Consider the following 17,207-nt stretch of genomic DNA (forward strand, 5'->3'; position numbering starts at 1 on the left):
GCCTGAGACATTTGCATGGTATGTGGAACGTTATGCAAATAATCCTGACTACAGAGTAACCCGTAGATAATGAAAAGCTTTTGCCATCAACCTTTGTTGAATTCAGAACAATAGTGTGTTTTTGCAGCTTTTGCATAGTGGTTTGTCGCAGAAAAGCACAGGTTGCATAATGACATCTCACATCTATCCATCCATCCATTTAAATAAATACTCGGGATGAGCTCACAAAAGCTAATCTAATGGGGGGGGGGGGGGGGGGAGTTGGGCTGTGTTTAACTTACCCTTGTTGCTGCGCTGCACAAAGCGTTTCCTCACCTCGTGTGTATAAAATTGTTGTCAGGCTCCTCCTTTCCTTTTTTATTCCAGTAACTTGTGACGGAATTTTTTGTACAGGACTTTGAAGATTCATTCTTAGCAAGTCTTTTACTGTCTGTCAGCGGTTTGCATGATGTCTTGTAGTTTATGCTGGAGGATCTTGCGGCTCTGACTTCCTCATTCTTCTGGAATTTAGTTCTAACCTTTGCTGGTGAATTTTAGTTCCTCTTTGTGTATGTGTGTGTTTGGGACATAGACCTTCTGCAAGAAAATGTATTTGAGAACAATGGGATGGTTATCTTTTTATCAAGCTGCATTACATTACACTTCGATTGGCACAGATTAGCATACTCATTAATTAACATAGATACTACACTTTGTCCAGGCTAGTTATCATTTTCATCAGCCTTATACGATAAAACTTTTTGAATTTTTTAAAAAGATCTCAACATAGATTTTGTATGGGATGTTCGATCGATTTTGATGTGCAGGGTGTGGTAGGATTCATTCCTTCTGAATCCATTCTTTTCAGAATTTGATTTGGAACATTTAGTGGAAAATGCATAAGATGATGGCAAGCTTTAGCCACAGGCTTGTCTTGGGTGTGTTACTCAGACACTACTGATGCTTGAAAAATCAGCAGGCTAGCCAGGTAACTGGTATTGTTTAAAAGGACATAAATATGGCAGGTTCTGTATCCCTCTCAGGTTAGTTGTCCTTTAAAGTAATTCTGAAGTGTCAATAAAAACTCAACATAGATTTTGTATGGGATGTTCGATCGATTTTGATGTGCAGGGTGTGGTAGGATTCATTCCTTCTGAATCCATTCTTTTCAGAATTTGATTTGGAACATTTAGTGGAAAATGCATAAGATGATGGCAAGCTTTAGCCACAGGCTTGTCTTGGGTGTGTTACTCAGACACTACTGATGCTTGAAAAATCAGCAGGCTAGCCAGGTAACTGGTATTGTTTAAAAGGACATAAATATGGCAGGTTCTGTATCCCTCTCAGGTTAGTTGTCCTTTAAAGTAATTCTGAAGTGTCAATAAAAACAGTTGCTCACCTAAGGAGAGGGAAGGCTCTGGGTCCTATAGAGCAGGTGTCCCCAACCCCCGGTCCGTGAAGTGTTTGCACCGGTCCCCAGGGAAAAGTTTGGGGACACCTGCTATAGAGCCTTCCCGTTCCTCCTACGGTACCCACGTTCCAGCACCGGATTCCCAGTTGGCAGTCTCCAACCAATGGGTCAGACTGCTCACTTCCTTTGCTGAGGCTTTGCAGCCAGTAGACTGCTTGGAAAGCAGGGTTTTACACATTCTGTTCAGGGAGGAGAAAAGCTTGGTTGTAGCTTTTAGTGGCTTTTGCATAAACACTGCAGTAGATCCTGCCTTCTCATCTCCTCTTGGACGCCTCGTGTAGCATGTACAAGTCAGTTTTGTGTGTGTGTGTGTGTGTGTGTGTGTGTGTGTGTGTGTGTGTGTGTGTGTGTTTTTTATTTTTTTGGGGGGGTTTTTTTTGGTTGTGTTGCAGCTGTCACACGAAAGACATTAAATGTCTTAAAGAGAGTCTGAAGCGAGAATAAATCTCGCTTCAGACCTCATAAATAGCAGGGGCATGTGTGCTCCTGCTAAACCGCCGCTATCCCGCGGCTTAACGGGGGTCCCTGATCCCCCAAATCCCCTCGGTGCAGCGGGGGAGCGCTTCCTGGTTGGGGCAGGGCTATCCGCCGCAGCCCTGCCCCACGCGCGTCTGTCAGCGCGTATCTCCACCTCTCCCCCGCCCCTCTCAGTCTTCCTTCACTGATAGGGGCGGGGGAGAGGCGGCGATGCGCCGCTGATAGACGCGCCTGGAGGCAGGGCTGCGGCGGTTAGCCCTGCCTCCAGGAGCGACCAAGTCTGCGACCAATTTGTTGCATTGGAGGGTTTGGGGGTGAAGGGACTCCCGTTTAGAGGCGCGATAGCGGCGGTTTAGCAGGGGCACACGTGCCCCTGCTAACTTTGAGCTCTGAAGTGACATTTATTCTCGCTTCAGAGTCTCTTTAAGGCCTCTTGCACACTACATGCGATTCGATTTATTTATTTTTTTAGTTATTTTTTATGACCTACCTTTTTTGATTCAGATTTAAAAACAAAAACAAATTGCCTGCTGCTACATTTTTTTTTTAATCGGAATCAAAAATCGGATCGTATAAAAAAAAAAAATTGGAATCACATGTAGTGTGCAAAAGGCCTCAAGGGACTTTATTGCTTCAGCTGTTAATGTTGGCATTTTAATTAACGTCATTCAAACGAGAGATGCAGTTTTACAGACCTCAGGGAACATTAGGCATTCATCTCTAAAACGCCCTTAAAGTGGACCCAAATTAAACATATATATTTTTTTTATTCAAATTATTTAGTTGCACCACTCTGACACATACAAAGATAAATAAACACTCCTTCACAGGGGTGTCGTCTATGTGAAATCTCACACAAGCTGAAATCACCTTCCCTGTGACATCATCAGTAGCAGCATGTGTTTTGGTCTCCTCCACCAGTCTGCTGGATTCTGTCCCGTCAATATGAAATGGAGGGGTTCCTCCAATAAATGTAAAATATTTTATATTCGTCCTCATGCAGCTGAAAAAAAAAGCTGCTATTTATTAATATAATTTAGAAAATAGATTTTATTTCTGAAATCTTGTAATTTTAATTTGGGTCCACTTTCATTTTTTTGAAGCATTTGTAGCGGTCTCCTGGAAATTGTCCAACCTGACCGCTGAGGGATGATGCTGGTCTTCAGGATGGACAGAATGTAATTTGTGTATTCATCTGTTTTTGTAGTGTTACAATTTCAGAACTGCTTCATATTTAAAGGATACCTGAAGTGACAATGTGAGATAGACATGTGTATGTACAGTGCCTAGCACACAAATAACTATGCTGTGTTCAATTTTTTCTTTCTCTGCCTGAAAGAGTTAAATATCAGGTATTTAAGTGGCTGACTCAGTCCTGACTCGGACAGGAAGTGACTACAGTGTGACCCTCACTGATAAGAAATTCCTCTTTTTATCTCTTTCTTGCTTTCAGAAGCCATTTTCTGCTAGGAAAGTGATTTATAGTTGGAATTTCTCATCAGTGAGGGTCACACTGTAGTCACTTCCTGACTGAGTAAGCCACTTACATGCCTTATATTTAACTCTTTAAGGCAGGGAAAGAAAAAATTGAACACAGCATAGTTGTGTGTGCTAGGCACTGTACATACACATGTCTATCGCATCATGTCATATGTCACTTCAGGAATCCTTTAAAGTGTCAGTGGACAGTAAGGGTGGTTCATATGGACCCTGATCAATAATACAATATACTTTCATTATTTCACCCCATTTTTTTTTTAGTTTTTTTACATATAGCATACTATGTTACTTAGTGCGTATGATGGTAAAACAAGCTACAGTGTGTGCTGATTGCCCTGTTCAAAATATGTGTTTTAAAATATTATCTCTGCTGTATTATCGTGAAGCTAAAATCCATAGTACCAGTTGCATTGTGTTATTGATCAGAACCTTATTTTCTGTTTTTAACCACACTGTATTAGAAGTACACTTACATTTTTAGTGGCCAACTGTTCTGATTTCTCAGGCTTATGTGGTTGCTGGCTTATCTTTTCTTCTTTCTATATATAATTTTACACACCTGCAACAGCCATTGAAAAGCCAAATGTTGAAGTTGTTTTTCTGAGGCAAGATCTATGTTTGGGAATAAATTACATCTTTGTGATGGTCTTGTGGGAAGGGGGTGAGAAGGAGACTACAGTACTACAAGGAAATGTCAGGGGAAGATGTCAAGTAATTCAAACCCTACGACCCATGAAAAGGAATTCATTTTTGGGGATGTGAAAAAAAATACTTAGCGTCTTGTTTTGTTGATGTAGAATTTTTCTCCTTAGTGGTGACCCTGTACGCCACACTTGGTGAGGAAGCGGTGACCTATGGCTTGAATGAATCTGGAGCCACACATCTCATTACTAGTTCTGAGCTGCTAGAGACCAAACTGAAGGTATGCATGAGAACCAGTCCACAAAGTGCTGCAGTGTTGTGTGTGTGCCACAGTTCTGTTCTCATTGTACATCTTCTTATTTTCTGCTGCTAGAGCGTGTTTTCCCAAGTTGGCACCATCAAACACATAATCTATGTGGGCAAGAAAAACCTCGACTTGTCAGAGTACCCCGCAGGCCTACAGATCCATCACATGGATGCAGTGGAAGAGCTGGGCGCCAAACCAGAGAACTGTGAGTATGGAAATGTATCTCAGCGGCAGCACTGCAATTATCTTAAAGTGTACCTGAAGTGTGCATAAAATCCATAAACTGAATATGTCAGCACCGATATTGGGGCCAATACTCACAAACCTCTACATTTTTTGCTTATTTTCATCCTTGGAATATTGCTGTCCTCGCACACCAGGGAGTGGTGGCAGTGTGCAGGCAGCCTAGGAGAAACATGTATATTACATTTTATAAAGCCGCATTAAACCAGTGATTTTCATGTATTGCTCTGTTCAAGGAAACCTAAAGTCAATAAAAAAAAAAAAAAAAAAAAAAGTTAAACTCACCTGGGGCTTCTACGGGCCCCCTACAGCCGCTCTGTGCCGTCACGGAATGATCCTCCGGTCCCCTGCAGTGACTATGTTTTGATTTTGGCTACAGAGCCCGTCACTAGCCGCACGCATCCTCTATCGTGCTCCTGCTGCCGCGGAGCTCCATGTGCTGTATGAGCAGAACGTGATCGAGGACTCGCGCAGCCAGGCCCCCCAGACACAATGGCCGGCAACTGGCTCTGTTGCTGAAATTGAAACTTATGCTTCATACACACTTGAGATAAAAGTCTTTGGAAAAGGCAAGATCACAGACCAATTTTACCCCCTTCCATGTAGTATGAGAGCCATACTCTACACAGTCTATTCTATGGAGCTGCACTCCCCGCCAGATAAAATCTTTGCAGGATGCTGCACACAAAGATGCCCGTATACACTTAAAAGATCATTATCTGCAAAAGATCTGTTCCTGCAAAAGATCCGTTCCTGCAAAATGCATTCATAGTCTATGATATCTGCAGATCCTCATACACACCTAGTTTAACAGACAATCCTCTGCAGATTAGATCCACCAGGATGGATTTTCAGATCTGCAGATGATTGCCAGATATGCAGATGAAGTCTGCAGTGGCGGACACAGGCAGCAGTGGGCCCCTGTGCAAAATATCAATTGTGGGCCCCCCTGACCTGCGGCGCGCTAAGCGCGCCGCGCCCAAAAATGGGTGCAGCTATAACGCGCCGCGGCAAAAAATGGGCGTGGATAGAACCTGCGGCGCTACGCGCCGCGGCAAAAAATGGGCGTGGCAATGAACGGATAAGGGCGGAGCTAACTGTAATTTAAAGTGATCCCGGGGTGAGAGTGATATAGAGGCTGCCATATTTATTTCCTTTTAAACAATACTAGTTGCCTGGCGGCCCTGCTGATCTATTTGGCTGCAGTAATAAACTGAATTACACCAGCAACAAGCATGCAGCTTAATCTTCTCAGTTCTGACAATATTGTCAGAAACCCCTGACCTGCTGCATGCTTGTTCAGGGTCTATGGTTGAAAGAATAAGAGGCAGAGGACCAGAACGGCAACCAGGCAACTGGTATTGCTTAAAAGGAGAGAAATATGGCAGCCTCAATATTATTCTCACCTCAGGTTCCCTTGAAAAGTGCAACGCAAAGACAGTGGGCCCAAGTTTTGGTGACCCTTTCCCCAGAAAATTCACATAATTGTGCAGGTTTTCTCAAGAAAATACACATAATGTGAGCAGATTTGCCCAGAAAATACATTCAATCATGTCGGCAGATTTGCCCAGAAAATACGTGCAATGATGTCGGCAGATATGCCCAGAAAATACGTGCAATGATGTCGGCAGATATGCCCAGAAAATACGTGCAATGATGTCGGCAGATATGCCCAGAAAGTACGTGCAATGATGTCGGCAGATATGCCCAGAAAATACGTGCAATCATGTCGGCAGATATGCCCAGAAAATACGTGCAATCATGTCGGCAGATATGCCCAGAAAATACGTGCAATCATGTCGGCAGATATGCCCAGAAAATACGTGCAATCATGTCGGCAGATATGCACAGAAAATACGTGCAATCATGTCGGCAGATATGCCCAGAAAATACGTGCAATCATGTCGGCAGATATGCCCAGAAAATACGTGCAATCATGTCGGCAGATATGCCCAGAAAATACGTGCAATCATGTCGGCAGATATGCCCAGAAAATACGTGCAATCATGTCGGCAGATATGCCCAGAAAATACGTGCAATCATGTCGGCAGATATGCCCAGAAAATACGTGCAATCATGTCGGCAGATATGCCCAGAAAATACGTGCAATCATGTCGGCAGATATGCCCAGAAAATACCTGCAATCATGTCGGCAGATATGCCCAGAAAATACCTGCAATCATGTCGGCAGATATGCCCAGAAAATACCTGCAATCATGTCGGCAGATATGCCCAGAAAATACCTGCAATCATGTCGGCAGATTTGCCCAGAAAACACATGCAATCATGTAGCAAATTTGCCCAGAACATACATGCAATCATGTGGCAGACCTGCCCAGAACATACACGCAATCATGTGGCAGACCTGCCCAGAACATACACGCAATCATGTGGCAGACCTGCCCAGAACATACACCTGCTAAAATAAATAATAAAAAAAAACCATTTACTCACCTGCAGCAGCAGACCTCCTGTCCCAGCCTCCATCCGGCGCGCAGCTCCCATGGGTGGTTGGGTGGATAGGTAGCCTGGTGGGTAGGTAGGCAGCCGGGTGGGTAGGTAGGTAGCCCTTAGCCGGGTGGGTAAGTAGCCTGGTGGGTGGCTGGGTAGCCGGGTGGGTAGCCTGGTGGGTGGCTGGGTAGGCGGGTGGGTAGGTAGCCTGGTGGGTGGGTAGGTGGGTGGTTAGGTAGCTGGGTGGGTGGGTAGGTAGCCTGGTGGGTTGGTAGGTAGCCGGGTGGGTGGGTAGGTAGGTAGCCTGGTGGGTAGGTAGGTAGCCGGGTGGGTGTGTAGGTAGCCGGGTGGGTGGTTAGGTAGCCGGGTGGGTAGGTAGCCGGGTGGGTGGGTAGCCGGGTGGGTGGTTAGGTAGCCGGGTGGGTAGGTAGCCGGGTGGGTGGGTAGCCGGGTGGGTGGGTAGGTAGGTATCCGGGTGGGTAGGTAGCCGGGTGGGTGGGTAGGTAGCCGGGTGGGTAGGTAGCCAGGTAGATAGCCGGCAGGGTGGTTAGGTAGCCGGGTGGGTAGGTAGCCAGGTAGATAGCCGGCAGGGTGGTTAGGTAGCCGGGTGGGTAGCTAGGTAGCCGGGTGGGTAGGTAGCCGGGTGGGTAGGTAGCCAGGTAGATAGCCGGCAGGGTGGTTAGGTAGCCGGGTGGGTAGGTAGCCGGGTGGGTGGGTAGGTAGCCGGGTGGGTAGGTAGCCGGGTGGGTGGGTAGGTAGCCGGGTGGGTAGGTAGCCAGCAGGGTGGGTAGGTAGCCGGGTGGGTAGGTAGCCAGGTAGATAGCCGGCAGGGTGGTTAGGTAGCCGGGTGGGTAGCTAGGTAGCCGGGTGGGTAGGTAGCCAGGTAGATAGCCGGCAGGGTGGTTAGGTAGCCGGGTGGGTAGCTAGGTAGCCGGGTGGGTAGGTAGCCGGCAGGGTGGTTAGGTAGCCGGGTGGGTAGCTAGGTAGCCGGGTGGGTAGGTAGCCGGGTGGGTAGGTAGCCAGGTAGATAGCCGGCAGGGTGGTTAGGTAGCCGGGTGGGTAGGTAGCCAGGTAGATAGCCGGCAGGGTGGTCAGGTAGCCGGGTGGGTAGCTAGGTAGCCGGGTGGGTAGGTAGCCAGGTAGGTAGCCGGCAGGGTGGTTAGGTAGCCGGGTGGGTAGCTAGGTAGCCGGGTGGGTAGGTAGCCGGGTGGGTAGGTAGCCAGGTAGATAGCCGGCAGGGTGGTTAGGTAGCCGGGTGGGTAGGTAGCCAGGTAGATAGCCGGCAGGGTGGTTAGGTAGCCGGGTGGGTGGGTAGGTAGCCTGGTTAGGTAGCCGGGTAGGTAGCCGGGTGGATGGTTAGGTAGCGGGGTAGGTAGCCGGGTGGGTGGGTAAGGTAGCCGGGTGGGTAGCTATCCGGGTGGGGGGCCCGACTCCTATCCTCCCTCACTCACCTCGGGGCCCCCCTCCCGGTATGCGCTGCAGCCGGCGGGAGAGCAGAAAATACAGGAAGTCTCCGGCCGGGGCTGCAGCAGACGCTAGAGGCAGCTGCTGCTTAGTTTCCGATATGTCTCCAAAGTTGGAGACCAAGCGGCAGCTGCCGCCCCGGCCTGAGATTTCTTGTATTTTCCGCTCTCCCGCCGCATGAGGGGGGGGGGGGCGAGGTGAGGGGGGAGGACAGGAGTTGGGCCCCCCAGGTTAAAAAAAAAAAAAAAAAAAAAAAAAAACCTGCAATACTTAATGGGCCCCTGAAGCAGCAGAACTTCAGGGGCCCTCGTGCGGCTGCACGGCCGTATGTCCGCCACTGGAAGTCTGTTAAACAAGGTGTGTATGATGATCTGCAGATCTCATAGACTATGAATGCATTTTGCAGGAATGGATCTTTTGCAGATAATGATCTTTTGAGTGTGTACAGCATCTGTGTGTGCAGCATCTTGCAAAGAGTTTATCTGATGGGGAGTTCAGCTCCATAGAAAAGACTGTGTAGGTATGGCTCTCATACTACATGGAAGGGGGTAAAATTGGTCTGTGATCTTGCCTTTTCCAAAGACTTTTATCTCAAGTGTGTATGAAGCATTAGACTCTGCACGTGACTGGATCATTGGTGAGCGTTTTTTTTTTTTTTTTTTTTTTTTTAATTTTATGTGTTTTTCACTGCCTTTTCTGGTTTATAAAGCAGTAATAAACAGGAAAAAATTTGATGGAATCGGTGCGGATTATCAATGCTTCATTTTAGTTTCAAAGACTTTTATTGGAAGTAGCCACATTGACAAAACAGCATCTCAATATATAATGCTAATAATTTCCAGGACCAAATCGAAAGGACCATCCAATGTTCTAGAATCGACTTAGACGCGAGAGAATAAGTAGGACGTGAGAGCAACCAAATAGCGCCCATTGAGGGTGTCAGAGCACGCTGCATATTAGAAATTCAAAAAAAGGTGAAGGAAAAAAAAACAAGTTTTCCACATAAAAGATCACCTCAGATCATAGAGCTCACTGCTTTATTTTGGCTGCAGCCTTAGCTGTCTATAATGTAGTGAGGAGTTACTCTCCGAACTTTACTGTAACAGCATCAGTGAACGGAAAAGTCATTGAATGCCACATCCAGGCAGATTCAATTTAATGCTTTAGAAAGGCTTTTTCCTGGTTTAACCATTTTCTGCAAAATGGACATTTATAAATGTCCTATTTGTGAACTATTAGTGCATATAGGATGTTTATATAAACACTCATTCTGCTGAAGTGCACCTGCATGTGTGCTTGCATTTAAACCTTTCGGTCTTTGGCATGAAGTGGTTAATGCGGACATAAAGGAATACATCCATTAACACTTGCTAGTGTGAGCTGATTGAATGCAGGTAAGCTTGCTATGCATATCTGTCCAGTGTCCATAGATAAATCTGCTTGACTGAAGTGATGGGAGTCCCAGCCATTGCACATGATGCACTTCTTCTGTGCAGCATCTTTCAGATAAGGTCCCTCAATGAGGTCTGACCCTCTAGGGGTCTCTGTGACTTGGCTCATTGGATTTTAAAGAATTCACAACCTAGAACTACTTTGGGCATACATCAGCCAAGACACATCTCCACTCAAATAGACCTGCCAGCACTTGCAGTGGGTATTTATGGCAGGAATACCTCCACGTGCCTCCACCCACCCTGCTGAATGGTGATGGGTGGAGCTGCTCTTTAACACTAGTGTTGGTGCTGAGGTTTCCACATATAGTAGATTTATAAATGCCATGATAATCATTTTACCTTGCGGCTGTATAAGTCTGGTCTATTGCATCAAGAGGACATTGATTTATCATAGTACACTAAACGTGATCAGAACTGTGACCTGTTGGCAGTGGAAACCCTTGAAGCTTCATCAGACACATAGTACAAATGAAGTCATCAATGTACACAGAGATTACACAACCTGGTTGTTACTCATTGGTCTGAACTTGCTTTAGGTGTGACTGGTTCAAACCAATTCACACCTCATTTAACACAGAGGAGTTTTATCTACTGTAATTAAATGGCATTAGTCTGGTAGTTGTTTTACTCTTCTGACATGTGCACAGGCCTCACAGCACTTAGGTCAGGTAATAGCAATATGTGGGTGAAAATCCTGGACATTGTCAATAGGCAGGGAAACATGACTTGATCTATGCTGAGTGTTGGCAGCATAAGCTTACCATTCTCTCTTTCTGCTCCCATCTCGACTGACATTAGTGCTAGTGCGCAGCTGGTTATGCATTCACATTGTGGATAGAATGCACTGAGGGTAATCTGATCTGCCTCAATAGGTGACCTCTTGCTGTCTGTAGGGTACCTTCATTTCCACCATAGGTATGTCAGCTGAGAGTAAAGTCACATGCATACATTGACTATACTCATTTGAAACAACTGTCCCTGTATGTATCGGCCAACTATCGTTTGTTTTAATTATAGTTTTGTACATTTTTTTTTTTTCAACAAGTCATTCCAAAAACACGATCCAACCTGAAGGATTTGTTTAAACAATAATCATTAATAAAAGTGTGCGTGTATGGAGATAATTAAGGAAACTATCATCCACCAACCACACCATGTGCGTAAAAACAACTTTTAAATTGTTTATTCTTTGCTTTATAGACTGAGCGATATTTTAACGATCATTGCTCGCTTATTCCGAATGATTGCTGTAGTGTGTGTGTACGCACCTTTATGCTACACCTACATTATTCAACCATGGCACAATCGTCCTATGATTGACCCACAATTGACAGCACGACCAACATCAAGGGTTATATATGGGGGAAAAATTACTTATCCTGATCATGCCTGTGGGACAACCAGGGTACAGTAGTTAACTTCGTTATTGCCCTATAAGACGTTTTTGTCAAATTAGGCAAAAATATTGTATAGTGTATGGATAGCTTTACTGCTAGATCTCTGGTAATGCATACACATAAATTCTAGATTTGAAGGTCGAAGTATCAAAAGCATTACAGAGTTGTTTAAATGCACTTGTGTAAAGATAAACGAATATGTTGGTTTTTAAGCAATGTATCCTTTCTGCTCACAGTGAACAATCCCCCAACCACACCTCTGTCTTCGGATCTGGCAGTCGTCATGTATACCAGTGGCTCCACCGGCAGACCCAAAGGAGTGATGATGATTCACAGCAACTTGATAGCTGGCATGACTGGGCAGTGTGAACGGATACCTGGGCTTGGGTAAGTATCCATATGTCTATTGGTGGCACTAAGGATGTTTTCATCATTTGTTGATTTCAAATAGACATGTTGTGTGTAGGTTATGGTCAGTTGTGTATAAGAAGAAATGTTGCTGCATTTTCATTTTGCTCTAGTACTTATGCTAGAGTTTTTTGAAATATGGAAGAAATCCTGAAGTATTGTGTATATGAAATCCATGCATGTTTCCGCATTCAATCCATGGTTGGTTCTGCAACAATTTTCGAAAAGGAAGCTTCTCATGAACTTGGTCAGCAGCATGTTTCAGACTGGGGGTATTGCTACTCCTACTCAGTGGAAGGCTGGTGTTCATAAAAAGAGCTTGAAAATATGGTACATCAGTCACAAAATGTATCAAGCTTCTTGGCAGTTATGAGCAACATTGTATCGTTCTGACATCTGTAAGGAGTTCAGTTATTGTCTTTTCCATATCCCCTCACCCTAGACACATTATATGTGGCCTGGAGAATATACTGGTTAGAGTTGTCTCAGTTGATATAACTTGGTGGAGAACATTTTACAGCTTTTTTCCAAGAAAAAAAACATACATCATTAAGATGTAGAATCTGTGAATGATGGGCTGAGAAACCTGCAGAATTTTGTATTTATTAAAGGAAATGAATAACTGTCCTTTGCCTCTCTCGCGCTCTTGCGCTCTCGCGCCCTCGCTCTCTTGCTCTCGATCTCTCTCGCTCGCTAGCTCTCTCGCTCGCTCGCTCTTTCTCGCTCTCACTCGCTCTCTCTCGCTCTCTCATAATTTATTTCCCCTGCTGTATAAAGTGCATGCATGGATAATTTGTTAGGGATATATATAAAAATATTTGCAGTAATTTCTCTTACAGGTGCCATCTCAAAGATATTGGTGGGTTGCTAATTTTTATTATAACCATTGTATTTATATAAAATTTTGTTTTGGAAAAGGCGTATGAATTGATTGGCACTGATATAACTCTGGTGGGTATACACTGCTTTCTCTCAGTACAATACAAATCCAGTATAAAATGCAGCTGACCAGTAATCACGCATTGATAGAATGTATCTTTAGAGAAAGGTGAGCATTTTATATTAACTGGACTGAATCACTCTTCCCCAGACCAAAAGACACGTACATTGGTTACCTGCCATTGGCACATGTTCTGGAGATGACTGCAGAGTTATCCTGTGTAACGTACGGCTGCAGGATTGGCTACTCCTCACCGCTAACACTGTCAGATCAGGTGAGTACTCCTTCGTTAGTGCTTACAATGGCTGAAGTGATTTTTTTTTTTTTTTTTAGGTTTAACCTCCTTGGCGGTCTGATTCTTTCCAGATTTTAGGGTCTAAAAGCGGTGCAATTTTTTTTCACTCTTTCAGACCCTAAAACCTGAAAAAAATCATTCTGGCAGTGAGATCTGCAGCAAAATAAAAAAAAAATGTACCTTCCTAGGCTCCTGTGCTGCAGTTTTCTCTTTGTCCACAAGATGGCGCTAATATACATATAAACGAATTTCTCTATATTTCTCTAATATAGAGAAGTTAGTTTTCAATATTAGCCCCGCCCCCGATGACGTCACGCTGCCACCATCGCTCTGCTGCCACCACCACGGCTGCGCTGCTCCAACTGGCTGCCGGGTCCCCGGAAGAATAGCGGGGACATGGGGGATCCCGGCGGCCAGGGAAAGACCCCACACTGTCGGGGAGAGAGGCTGGAGTCCCGCTGTGCAGCGAGATCGCGCGCGGGACTCCACAACCACAAGTAAGGCTCTGCAATGCATACCCCGACCTGAGCTCGGGATCACCGCTAATAGCTTGTTTTTTCTACCCCGAGCTCAGGTCGGGAAAACTGGCAAGGAGGTTAAAGGGGCACTACAGTAAAAAACATTAAAATTTAAAATCTGTGCCATAAATTACTTTTCTCCTATGTTGCTGTCACTTACAGTAGGTAGTAGAAATCTGACAGAAGTGACAGGTTTTGGACTAGTCAATCTCTTCATAGGGGATTCTCAGCAAGTCTTTTATTCTTTATAAAGATATTCCCGAAAAATGATTTAAACAATGATGCTGGCCAGCTTCCCTGCTCGCTACAGTTTTTTTGGCAGTTGGACAGAGCAACTGCCATTCACAAAGTCCTTTTGAAAATAAATATTTCCCTGAGAATCCCCTATAAAGAGATGGACTAGCCCAAAACTTGTCACTTCTGTCAGATTTCTACTACCTACTGTAAGTGACAGCAACATAGGAGAAAAGTAACTTATGGCTCATTTTACTCTGGAAAAAAATGTACTTCTATTTGTATATGTTTGCACATATACTACATTTTTACAGTTTTTCGCTGTAGTGCCCCTTTAAAGATCCTGTAGCTTTACAAACCAAGATGCTTTGATGCTGGTTGACAGGCAAATAGTTCTCAAACAGGGAGAAAATAGTTTTGCTTTAACCACTTGCCGACCGCACGGCAAAGTGGCAGCTGCAGGACCAGCGATGCAGTATTGCGTCGCCAGCTGCAGGCTGATTAATCAGGAAGCAGCCGCTCGTGCGAGCGGCTGCTTCCTGTCAATTCACGGCGGGGGGCTCCGTGAATAGCCTGCGGGCCGCCGATGGCGGCTCGCAGGCTAAATGTAAACACAAGCGGAAATAATCCGCTCTGTTTACATTCTACGGCGCTGCTGCGCAGCAGCGCCGTAAGGCAGATCGGCGATCCCCGGCCAATCAGCGGCCGGGGATCGCCGCCATGTGACAGGAGACAGCCTGTCACTGGCTGCACAGGACGGATAGCGTCCTGTGCAGCCCGGCTCTCCAGGGGGGGCCTGGTAGGAGAGGGAGGGGGAGGATTTTCGCCGCGGAGGGGGGCTTTGAGGTGCCCCCCCCCCCCCGCAACACCCGGCAGGCAGGAGCGATCAGACCCCCCCCAGCACATCATCCCCCTAGTGGGGAAAAAAGGGGGGCGATCTGGTCGCTCTGCCTGCACACTGATCTGTGCTGGGGGCTGCAGAGCCCACCCAGCACAGATCAGCTAAAACAGCGCTGGTCCTTAAGGGGGGGTAAAGGGTGGGTCCTCAAGTGGTTAAATAATCACCGGTGTAATAACTGTCTTTGATAGGTTTTGCAATGAGCATTTTTTGCACAGAATAGATATAATACATTAGTCTCTTGCAAAGTATAGCAGAGAGGTTTGAGCTGTTTTGTGTGTAGAATCATTGTACAGAGTGGAGTTGGAAGTACATGAGCTGCAGAGACATGAGGTTCCATATATGCAGTGCAGGTGTCCTGTGTTTATCCCACGTAAGTCTAATAAAGTATGCTAATTAAAAATTATGCTTGTTTGTAGCAGAACTCACAGATTTCTAAGGCTTTGATTACCTTTTTTTAACTATTTGCTACTGCAGAAAATGATCATAGCAAATCAGAACCTGTCTATCTCAGCAGATCAAGCTGGTCACATGCTTCTCCATGCGATCTCATACATATGAGCAACACTAATGAGTAGGAACATGTGGGAAACACAGGTGGGGCGGAAGCTTTAATCACAGTAGACTCCTGTAATGTTTCCTTTTGTGTTGTAAACTTACTAAGTTGCCACCTTAAAATTTGAAAGCTGATCATTAAGTGACTGCGTTAGCTCTGTTTCCTGTCCAGGTTGGATGAGAACATGTTGTCTCCTGGTATGCCTTTTTCCATGCATGCAGCTACAGCTTGGCTATATGACTATGATGATGTAGAGAGAATACAGTGAAAAGACAGCAACACACAGAATTTACTGCCAGAGTCTTTGAGTTGGAACGACTGATGCTTTGGCTTTCAGGGGGCCAATACTGGGGTGAAACTGTTCAGCATTTAAGCCTCAGAAAGAAATATGACTTTATTCAGCCAAAACTGGGATAACATTGCAATGTGTAAGACTCTGTTTTCACTTCTGTACTTGTTCACAACTAGTCTGTGATGCTCAGGATACTGCTGTGAGCTGAGCTTCCTGTTTGTACTAAGGGGTGCATTCTCTGAATCTAGTGTAGCCTGTGTGTAGTAGAACGTGTGGAAACCCGTGATCAGTTTGATCAGATAATTTGAAAGGCTCCAATTTGCTGCCCACTATCATGTGATAAAGCAGGAAGTGATTACAGCAAATCACATCCTTGCAAATCTATCAAATGCCCAAACTGATCACTTACGTCACCCGGAGTTCTTTTACACGATACAATGTATATACTCACCCCTTTGGATGTTAGCTTTATAGTGCCTGTTAATGGAAGGATAAGAGCAATCTGCCTTAAGCTACATACACACGGGGCACAATTGTCCCCCGTTGCATGGCTACAAGAGACCAGGGAGCGACAGCTCCCTGGCGGCGACAGCTATCCGCACGTCTCGCCAGAAAGGCAGAGACGCGGCGGAAGCTGTCTGAATGGAGCATCCCCCAGCCGGATGCTTCATTCACTTGCATTAGGTCTCCGGTCGCTAGTCCACATACACACGCGGACTAGCGACAGTTGCAGCGACAGCTGTAGCCGGGGATTGAACAAGTCAATCGCCTGGCGACAGCTCAGACGAAATCTTGTGTTTTACTGCTATCCCATCTGCTGCTCCAGTCCCTGGTCTCCAAGTGTTTTATGCCTAGCGACTTATGAACGCTATGCAGTAATGTATTTCAATATGTTGATTCTGCGATGTCAGAATGTACAACAGATTATATCTGGTTGTCCAGTTCTCATACAATTTAGTAGGTAAACAGCCCATCCATTAGTGAAATATTTAGATAGCTGACAATAGAAGCACTTATGCTGTACTTGTTAGGAACATGGAGTACTGTACTTGGTGCTCAGGATTTGTACAGCACATTTTATTTTATATAGAGCCTATTGAAAGAACAGTGTGAGTGGATGGCTACAGTATGCCTTTGGATTGTGGTGACTTCACTCCCTGTATTAGAGGTGCAGAGGCTTTCTTGAACCCTTCACAGCTGTTTTGTATTGCATGGTCCTTTAGCTTTTTATAACTCGTTCTTACTGTAGTGCGTTATGTGGGAGAAGGTTGACTAAATTCCCCTTGAACTCTTACAAGGCATTGTCTGTCCTGAAGCTGGTAACTGTAATCCTACACTGACCCTGACTTTGGCAAGTGTCTGTAAATCGAGGCACAAAGCCAAATTTACCCAGCAGTAATTGTTTATTCATTGACTAGTGTTCAGTGTAAAGAAAGAAGTTACTGTGATGTGAGCCGTGTTTGGGATCTGGGCTGTAACATTGAAGCTACATAATGACATCAGACCATCAGCCAGCTTAAAGAGAACCCGAGGTGTATTTAAAGAATGTTATCTGCATACAGAGGCTGGATCTGCCTATACAGCCCAGCCTCTGTTGCTATCCCAAACCCCACTAAGGTCCCCCTGCTCTCTGCAACAATTTGATGCCTGAATGGGCATCCCCAATCCTCCTAACCTACTG

At 45.3% G+C, this 17,207-nt stretch overlaps 1 protein-coding gene across 8 annotated transcripts in view; it reads left to right on the forward strand.

Moving 5' to 3' along the window:
* The window catches only part of ACSL4 (acyl-CoA synthetase long chain family member 4), a 186,456-nt gene that overhangs the window by 149,125 nt on the left and 20,124 nt on the right, over nt 1-17,207 (forward strand). For all 8 annotated transcript variants that reach the window (XM_068251126.1, XM_068251125.1, XM_068251129.1 and 5 more), the window contains 4 exons: nt 4,240-4,349; nt 4,443-4,581; nt 11,622-11,772; nt 12,884-13,007. In XM_068251126.1, the coding sequence (XP_068107227.1) occupies nt 4,240-4,349; nt 4,443-4,581; nt 11,622-11,772; nt 12,884-13,007 (524 nt within the window). The remainder of the gene's footprint in view (nt 1-4,239; nt 4,350-4,442; nt 4,582-11,621; nt 11,773-12,883; nt 13,008-17,207) is intronic.

The sequence above is a fragment of the Hyperolius riggenbachi genome, chromosome 8 (assembly GCF_040937935.1).
Source record: "Hyperolius riggenbachi isolate aHypRig1 chromosome 8, aHypRig1.pri, whole genome shotgun sequence".
Taxonomy (NCBI): Eukaryota; Metazoa; Chordata; class Amphibia; order Anura; family Hyperoliidae; genus Hyperolius; species Hyperolius riggenbachi.